Source organism: Pteropus alecto, unplaced genomic scaffold, assembly GCF_000325575.1.
Source record: "Pteropus alecto unplaced genomic scaffold, ASM32557v1 scaffold669, whole genome shotgun sequence".
NCBI lineage: Eukaryota > Metazoa > Chordata > Mammalia > Chiroptera > Pteropodidae > Pteropus > Pteropus alecto.
Window position 1 is genome coordinate 536,285 of NW_006442554.1, and position 9,977 is coordinate 546,261.

The window sequence follows — 9,977 nt, forward strand, 5'->3', positions numbered from 1 at the left end:
TCTTCTTTTCTAGTAAATATATTTAAAGCTATACATTTTCTTCTATTAACTGATTTTACTGTGTCCCACAAATTTTGCATGTAGTACTTTTATAACTTAGTTGTAAATATTTCTGAAGTTCTTTAATGATCTTTCATATAAGGATTGTTTAATAATTGGTTCCCCCAAATGGGGGCTTTTTAAAGCTTTTTGTTATCAACTGCTCATTTTATTGCATTTTAGTCAGAAAACATGTTTAATATTGATACTTTTGAATTCTTTGAGGGTTTCTTTGTGCCCCAACATGGTCTTATTTTCATAGTTGTTAAGTGTAAGCATAAAAGGAATCTTCTCCATTTGTTAAGTGGAGGGTTATATAGGAATGTGTGACATGTGATTATGTATCAAGCTTAAAAATACATTATTCAGGGCTCCTTAGGAGTATATGTGTTTATGGTAGACATATCCTCCTTGTCAGTGAGTATATATCCTTTGCCTTTTGGGATCTTAAATTTTGTTAGCTATTAAGATGGCTATCCCAACTTTATTTGGACATTTATTAGTTGTCCATATCCTTTCTTCATCCTTTCATTTTCAACATTTCTAAATCTTTGTGTATACTGTTGAACCTTTTTAAAAAATCTAAGGAGGGTCTCTATGTTCTATTTTTATAATTACTATTAAAATTTCTCTTATTTCATAGTCTCCATTTACAGTATTTTTGTTACTTTTTCCTACCATCATACTCAGACCTAGTATTTTCTATATCTCTTGTTCCTGTTTAATCTTCTAATATTATCAATTATAATTATTTAAAATTCTTCATCTGTCCCAATATTTCTGCTTCAGATATCATATGTCACCCAGTGTGGTAGCCAGCCTCCAATATAGCCCTCATGATCCCTGCCTCCTGGTATTCACATCCTGTGTAGTTCCCTCCCATCTTGTACTAGGGTTGGTCTGTGTGACCAAGAAAATGCGGAAGTGTTGGAATGTCATTTTTGAGATTAAGTTATAATAGGCACTGTGGTTCTGTCTTGGTCACAGTCTCTCACCTGCTCGCTGGGACCACGTGTTGTGAGGAGTCCAATGGAAAGGTTCAGGTGGTGAAAAACTGAAGCCTCCTGCCAACGGCCCTATGAGTGGGCCATGTTTGAAGTGGGTCCTTCAGTCAAGTCATGCTTTCAGCTGACTGCAGTCCTGGCTGACAACTTGACTGAAACCTCAGAAGAGACCCTGAGTCAAAACCATCCACCTAAGCTGCTCCCACATTCCTGACCTTCAGAAACTGAGAAAACTAAGATTTGGTTTTTTAACCAAATTAAGATTTTGGTTTTTTCTCTGGAGGTAGTTATACTGCCTCGGTGTCTAGTATTTTGACGCCAAGGTCATATTCCCCTGACATGAGCAGCTGTTCTGGCTGGTAAAATGTACTGAGGGAAGGCCGAAGGCCAGACTTGACTTTACTCAATCACCTGGACTTCAAGGGGTATGGGGATGTGTGGGGAGATGAGCAAGAGGGTGGACAGTTTCAGGTACCACAAAAGCAGAACTCACTCCTTTCACACCACCTGACAATTCCTCTGGCAGGAGTTTCATCTTTAAACCCTTGGAGGAGGCCATCTCCCTAAGGTGTCACCACCAGCCCTTGTGTCTGGAGGGAGAGGAGTGAAGGAGTGACTGACTGCCTCTGTCTGCTCATTTCCTCCCCTCAGCAGGGTGCTCGGTCCCCTTACACTAGCCCCACCCCCAACCTCCATACACCTGTCCTGGTGGATGGAATGATTTCTGCAGTGATGGGGCAGACAAGGGTCTTCCCAAGGTACCATGAAGGAGAGGTAAGAGCCAGAACTTAAATCTCTAACCTATGCTGTATTTGCTGCCTCCAGCCATCTGCCACTTAAAACACTGGCCAGTTAGGGATTCCATTTCTCCATAGGTCTTCCTAGCTGTGTTTCAGTTTCTGGAACTCATGTTTACCTCCGTGGTTTCTCCAGGTTCCTTTTGGGTAAGGGAATCAGTGGCTTGTGTTATTTGCCATCTTGGCATGAACCAGAAGCCCCAGCTAGGTATCCTCGGGGACTAATAGAGGTTTTTGCCCTTCTGGGTATCTCAGTCTCCAAGTCACAGAAAGGACTCCTTTGCCCTCAGAGGTCCCAAGCTGCCATACCGAGAATTGGCTTGACCTCTCAAATATATGAGCTCAATCACAGAATGTACCCAGAGGGTGTCAGCTGGTTACTGACAAAATAGGGGATATTTCAGGTCCTCAGAGGGCCAGATATCCTCATATCTTGGATGGCCCTTGGTGTGTGTGTCGATGCCTGAGCCCCTTATGTGTACTTATTAGACCCACAGTCTTGGGGCACCCCAGAGTGGTCTTGTCCTGCTCTAACAGTGACTGAGTCCTCATCTGAGGAATGTTCAGCTTTCCTAATACTGGGGGGTGGATGAGAGCCTTTTAAAGGTTATCTCCAGCTTTATATGACATTCTTGGGGGAGACAGGTGAGAAGATGGCTGCCCTGATGCCCCTCATCTCTGTAAGCATTGCCTCATGCAGCAACTTCTGGCCAAAACTTGGCATGGCAAGGCCATGGCCTATAGGACCCCAGTTACCTCACCCATTGTCTGCCATGTCCTTGTGGAGGACAGAACCCAGTCTGTGAGAGAATCTGCCTTCTGAGAACTTAAGTGGGAAAAGGGACTTTCTTTTGATCACTAACCTCCAAATAAGTGACTTTTTTGAGGGCCTGAGTTTTATTCGTGCTTGATTTGTTCGTTCACAGTAGTGGGATGGAGAAGGCAAATAAAAGGTATTTGTGAAACAGTTAAGACAAGTACCCATGAGCTGAAAACCCAGTTTAGGTCTTAGAGCCTTAGGCATGGCAAGGCCACAGGCCCTCAAGCTGGCCCCAAAGCAAGTGGCAAGAATAGGAGCCTCAGATCCCTGCCCAGAACTGCCAGCATTAGTGCAGAAGACTCACAGGGAAGGGTCTGGATCCTAGAACTTGTGACATGTGGAAGGATAGAGGTGGCTGGCCCAATGTTTTTCTCTAAGTAGCCCATACTTCCTAATTTTTATAATGAACCTTGCCCTTTTTGAGTCAGGAACTCTCTCTCTCATCCCACATTCAGGAGCCTGTTCTGAAAATATACATTCACAGCCATAATTCAGACCCTTATAGGCAGACAGATGTTCCACACAACAGCCTCAGGCCTTCCTCAAGCAGTCCTCAACCTGGGCTCACCTCCTATAACCAATTCTCAGATCTGTTCTTCACCACTGGGGAAACAGGAGCTACTCTCCACCAAGTAAAGTATTTCTGCTCCATCAGAAAAAGAGCCCCTGGAGACTCCATCTACAACAAAAATTAGGAAGAGGGCAGAGAAATAAACAGACCACAGTGACCTTCATGTGTGCAAAGTACAGTTGTTAAAAACAAAGCAACAAAAACAGAAAAGAGGCCGTGGCCTTCATGGGACAGTGCTAAAGCAGATCCCCATACTCTCAGACCTGTGGAGAGACGGCCCCACGCTCCAACAGGTCTAGGGCTGGCAGGCAGGGAGGTAGGGTCTCACGTGGAGGCCCTCATGGCAAAGAATGGAGATCTGGTGGGGCTGACGGTGGACTGGAGGGAGCCTGATCAAGATGGGGCTGTGGCCTCAGCCCCCTCCTCTGAATCCCACACCTCTGACTGCAGGTAATCAGCGAAGAGAGCCTTGGCCCGGCGTAGGACACGACCCAGGTGGTGTTTTCGCACGAGGCGGTCAAAGTGCATGGCCAGCTCGTTGTAATCCAGCCCATTGCGCATGATGTGGTCACGGTGCTCCAGCAGGATGGCAAGGCAGAGGAAGAGCATGAATGGGTTCCCCCGGCCAAACTCCTGGGGCGGGGGCAGGCCCAGTGGGGGTGGGGGTGGCAAAGACTTCTCAGGGTCTTTCCGGGAGCCCACCTCTGGCATCAAGGGGGAGCCTGCAGCTGCGTCACCAGCAGGAGAGGCCTCCTGGGAGGACGGCGGAGATGAGGAGGATGGGGAATCAGGATGGGAAGAGGAGGAGAGCAGTGGGTCTAAGGAGTTCAGCAAGGGCTCTGAGAGAGACTTGGAGCTAATGAGGGCAGCTGGATGGTGCAATTGGACCAGAGGAGCCCTCCTGGGGCCTGTGTTATCCCTGAGTTGCTGGAGATCATTCAGACTGGCTTGTCTCAGGAGACGCCCCCCACCACCAGGCCCCTGGCTGGTCATAGCCAAGTGGTCAACAGCATCTTCAAAAGCGCTGCCTCCCCCACCTGCAGGCCTCAACATGTGCCTCTGTCGCATGGGCCACCCTCTGTGACCACCGAAGCCAGTGTCTGCCACTTGGCTGGGGGGTCCAACAAGCTCTACCTCATGTTCAGGAGGATCGGGGGGCAGTGAACTCCAGGTAACCTCAAGCATGCGGAGGGCATCATCAAAGGCGAACTCGCGCTTGAGCTCAAGCAGCAGCCAGCGGTAACAGAAGAATAGGTCATCGGCACCAGCTTCTTGCAGATACTGGTAGAAGTCAGGGTCAGCATGTCGCAGCAGCAGCTTGAGGTGGGCGAACTTGGTGGCCATGGCACGGCCGTCAGGATGGAAGTTCGCGGCCAGGCGCTTCATGATGCCACAAAAGCAGACGAAGGCATGGCCTTCATGGTCCATGACAGCGAGGATAGGCGAGGCAAGGTCGCTCATGCCCTGGCAGTAGGACACCTGTGGGTGGGTAACGGCATAGGTGGTGAGCAGGTCGTGCAGTGCCCGCAGGTGTGGGCTATCCTCAGGCCCTGCATAGTAGGGGTGGGCCCGGTCGGTACGCAGCACATCCTTAAGGACTGTGCTGCGGATGAATTCCAGGTCCTCGGGGCTCGCTCGTTGTGCCCACTCGCTCTTGAGCTGCTCGTATTCGCGACTCTTGCGTTTCATGTAGTCCATCCGCTCACGGCCTGTCAGTCCATCTGGGTACACATTCAGCAGGTACCGCCACACCACCTGGCCAGGGGCAAAAGGGATGAGGCTGAGGTTCTAAAGATGAGCCACAACACTCCAGGGTATATCCATCACCACCCATCCACCTGCCTTGGGTCTCTGTCCTCCTTCGGAAAAGTATGCCTTCCTATCTCTGACTCCTAGCCCCTTGTGAAAGAGAGCTTGCTGCCCTGGAACATCTCCATACCATCCCACAACAGTGTGGTCTGCTGAACGTGTCTCAGGAGCTACTCATGACTGCGGGAGTGATGGATCCAACGAGTGGCCAAGGAGGCTCACCTTTCGCAGGGAGGGCTCAACACCACCATGATAGATCCGCAGGCGTAACTCCTCAGGGCGGGAAAGCTGACCCTCGTGGTTCAAGTATGTGTGGAACTCAGCATCGCTCAGGGGTGGCTTGAAGGGTTTGACATCCTCCCCATATGACCAGCTCAGCACCTGCTGGACCTTAGACAAAGTGCGGCCCACCTGTGAAGGAAGGAGAGAGGGAGGCCATGGGTCAGCTTAGGAGGCTAGGGGCAGGTGCCGACTAACACACTCAAGCAAGGGAGCCAGATAGGCCCTACCCTCCAACCATAGCTGGGCCCTGGGGGTCCCTGAAACCACCTGAGAGAGGATGGACTGTGTAAAAGGCAGGGCAGCCGTTGTCAGCGATGACCGTTTCTCAGCCAGTAGCACGTCGGAGCCAATGACATCCTTAGGGCTGATTATGTCCCAGTCTTCCAGCAGTGGGCCTGGGCACACAGAGTGAAGCAACATGAGCATGGGGATGAGAACCCCAGACCTCAGGGCCAGGTTTCTTTCCTACCAAAGTCAGGCCACCAAAGGGTAATGAGCGACTCTCACTCTCCTTTCTCATGTCATCCAAATCATGCAAAAAATAGAGCCATGAATAATTCTTTTCTATTAGAATAACTGTCTTTTATATTAGATAGACCTCACAAAATGGCTGGGCAGAGTCTAAAGTTATATTTTAATGATATAAAGTAATATTTGTTGAGCACTTACTACATGCGCTGTGACACTGTGACAAGGGCTTAACTTTAATATAAATAATAATGACATGAGACAACATTTCCATAGTGCTAAGTACCAAGAAGTATTCTGAGCTTTTTGTAAATATCAGCTCATCTAATATTCACATCCATCCTATAAGTTAGGCACTGTTTTTATCATCACTCTATGAGGAAAGAGGCACAGTCAGGATAAGATAGTTGCCCAAGGCCCAATAGATAGTGAGTGAATGAACCAAAATTTGAAGTCCAGACCCAAAGCTGCAGAGCCCAAACTCTTAATCTTATATTCATGCTAGTTCTCTTCCCACAATCAGTACAGATTACCATGATCATTCTCATTTTATTCTCATTTTAGATGATGACAAAAAGGTTGGAACAATTAGTAAGTGGCCAAGATTCTACAGCTAGGAAATGTAGGGTTGAGATCTGAATCTCATTTATCTCACCCCAGAGCCCAGATAGATTTTAGAAAAAGTATTTGTGGAATAGATATGTCATATATGTTAGACAGAGGAAGCAATGCTATGCTTGACTTTCTCCACCTCTGGCCCTTGGAACATCAGCAGAAGTGTGTCCCTTTTCTCTCTTCTTTACAGCCCCTCATATTCTTTTTTCTTATCTCAAAAGTGATGTGGTGGCCGAAGCAGCAGTGACCACCTGAAGGTAAGTTTGAGAGATTTAGGAGATGTCACTCAGATCTGGTGCCAAAGAGCTGCTAAGTTGACAACAGCAATGTCCAGTGGCTCTTGAACTCTATTATATAATACAAATCAACTTCTATTTGTTTAAACCATTGTCATTTGCAGGCAAATGTCATCCCTAAGCAGCATTTCCATAGAGTTTACTGTACTTTCTTCTACAGAGCTGAGTGGAAGCCAACCGTAGGCAACATTTGGATGTCACTGCCTCTCCCTGGATGTCTCATAACACACTGCAGACCTAAACGGTCCAAAAGGGGAGCCTGGGAGCCACTCTAGACACGACCTTCTCCTCTGCTCCTCATGTGAATGAACAGTGTCTCTATCTGTTCAGTTGCTTAAGCCAGAAACCTGAGAGATGTCCTTGCCACATCTCACTCTCTCAATTCCCAGGGCCAAACCGCTGCTCAGCCCCATGGCTTCTGTGTGCAGAACATACTTCAATTCCACCTCTTCTCTCATCTCCACCTTGTCGCCCTGTCTGAGCCACCACATCTCTTACCTGAAACTGCCTCCTAACTAGTCCCTGCTTCCTCTTTGTCTCTCTCCACTCTCTCTCAACAGCTGCTAGAATGGTCTTTCTAAAACATTATTTGGAGTATTAAAATCCTTAACAGGTAAAATGGAGAAGGTCACACTACAGAACTGGTAAAATGAAGAAGGTCAAACTAATAGTCTGAAGACCAAAGAGAAGAACTCTTTCAAGGCACAGAGCTGAAGTTTGATAATTTAAGTGAAAAAGTAGAGTGATCTAGAGGGCAAGTCCAGGAGACCAAATATGCAAATACTAGGAAATGCAGGGGGAGAAAGGGGACCAGGTGGAGGTAGTATAATCACATAGGCATGAAGGAGAATGTCCCAGAGATTAAGAAATGGCTCAAGTCTTAAATAGGATTACTTAACAAACAGCACATATGATAGGCCTCCCCCTTACCCTATTCAGATGCTAGTGAAATATCCAAATTCCAAGAAGGAGGAAAAACTCTTGCCAGCTTCCAAAGGTAAGGAACAGGCTGCTTACAACAAAAAGAAGGTCAGAAGGGTGACGGACATTTATTCTAGAACTCTGGAAGCAATAAGAGAGTGGCTCATGGCCCCTGTTGGAGCACTGAGAAGAAAGGCCTAAGATCCAAGGACTCCATGCCCAGCTAAGACAGTACATATCAGCAGTGGTCAAAGAAAGACATTTTTGGTCATCAGAGTACATCTAACCCATGCTCCTTATTGGAGATAAATAAGTTTTCTAAGCCAATGACTACTGATTACAGGGGCTCAAGGTGGAGAAGGCAAACGAAGGGTGATGGGCCACAAGTTTTTAATATATAAAATTAAACATAAAATTACAGAGATACTGTGGTTGGGAGTTTGTAATCTTAAGTGTTACTTTAGGATTCCTGAGACATAAGTGACCTACTATAAAGAAAATATAATGATAGCCTAGAGTTTAAAAAGAAACAAAAATTACCATTTCAGGAAAACCCAGAAGTTAAGCGTTAGTTATCAGAGGAAGAATAAAAACTAGAAGTGTTCCAAAGCTTCCATTTCAAGGGCTGGGGAGGGTGGGAGAGACTAGAGAGGAAAAGTGGTCTATAGATTTCACTGTCAATTGTGTAAAAGAGCATAAATCCAGCTATGGGATTTTTATGAAAGACAACCTAAAACCAGGTGACAAAGAAAGGATGAAAATTAAAGACACCTAAAGGTATACCTGGCAAACACAGAAAGCAAGAGCAGTAATGTGAATGTCAGAAAAAGCACCACTCAAGGCCAAAAACATTACAGGAATAAAGAGACATTCTACATTAATTTTAAAAAGAATGAACAAATCCATTAATAAAATAGGCAAAGGATTTCTACAAGCACAAACTCATTTAGTGGCAAAACCTGATCTGAACTGACACAAGACTATATTTAGTCTTTACGTAACCCACTAAGTGTGAATATGCACATTTCCCTGAAGAAACACCCAAGTGTTTCCTTATAGGGTGTTACCCCAGGCCCTGCTTGTGATATTACACAATATACACTATATGTACTACATTTCCTCATCATATAATTGCCAAACTTCCCAAACCTTAAATTAATATATAAATGCTATGCAATGCCAATCAGAAATCTAACAGGGTTTTTCCTGGAACTGGATAAAATCATTTAAGGTTCATATGAAAGAATTCACACTTAAGAATAGTTAAAAAGAAGAGCCAAGATAAAGAATAATGGGAAGATGGCAATGCTTGCCTTATTAAAATTTACCACAAAACTACTGTAATAAAAAATGGTGTTAGCACAGCAATAGACAAATATAGCCAATCAATGGAATGCAATAGAAAGCCCAGAAATCAATCCAAGTACACATAGGAACTCGGTATGTGACAAAAGTGGCATTTCGAATCTGTAGAGGCGATTGTTTAAAAAATGATGCTGGTATAATTGACTATTTATCTGGAAATTTTTTAAAAGTTAAGTCTACTTATCACAATGTTGACAGAGTAGATATTTATATGCTAAAAGAAAAGAATAAGCATATTAGAAGAAAATGTAGGAAGATACTTAGATAAACTTGTGGCTGGAGAAGATGTTCCAAAGTAAGAGAAACTCAGAAATCATAAAGGAAAAGATAGATATATGTATAAGACTGCATAAAATTTTTAATTTTTGATAGGACAAAAAAGATACCCCAAACAAAGCCATGTTTACAAAAGGTAAGCTGGGAAACAATATTTGCAATACATCTGATAGGAAGAGGATTCATATCGCAAATGCACAAATTGGTCATCTGATCACAAAGGTGACAGAAAATGACTTCTTCCCATCCAAGTGGTCACAAGATGCCTGTTGCTTTCACAGTCATGAACACAATCACAAGAATGCTATTAATATTTATATAACAGCTCCATCTATTGGATACTTATTAATGTATAGTATGATACCATTTATGTTAAATACATACCATTTGTATATATATAGAAATATGAATATACTGATGTAACTCTATATGTAGATAAATGTGTGTGTGTGTGTGTGTGTGTGTGTGTGTGTGTGTGTGTGTATGTGTGTGAATAAATAAAAGGACCTGAAAGATTACACACCAAATCGATCAAAGTGATTCTTGCAGGGCAAAGATTGAGGATTGAGATTAGGCATAGTGGTTCCAGAAGTCTTTGGCATTATTTGAAATGCCTTCATTTTTGATAAGGAGAATGTATTTTATTGGGTAATTAAAATTTAATTTCTTTTAAAAATGTAACTCCAATCAAATTCCCATCAGGATTTTAATAGA

General features: G+C 44.6%; 1 protein-coding gene across 3 annotated transcripts in view; it reads right to left on the bottom strand.

The window, feature by feature from the left end:
• Positions 1-3,390: 3,390 nt before the first annotated feature.
• TBC1D25 (TBC1 domain family member 25) overlaps positions 3,391-9,977 on the bottom strand; it is a 12,346-nt gene continuing 5,759 nt past the window's right edge. For all 3 annotated transcript variants that reach the window (XM_015597755.2, XM_006922760.3, XM_015597756.2), the window contains 3 exons: positions 5,590-5,717; positions 5,263-5,451; positions 3,391-4,986 (listed from right to left, as the gene is read on the bottom strand). In XM_015597755.2, coding sequence (XP_015453241.1) covers positions 3,625-4,986; positions 5,263-5,451; positions 5,590-5,717 — 1,679 coding nt within the window. In that variant the 3' untranslated portion in view covers positions 3,391-3,624. The remainder of the gene's footprint in view (positions 4,987-5,262; positions 5,452-5,589; positions 5,718-9,977) is intronic.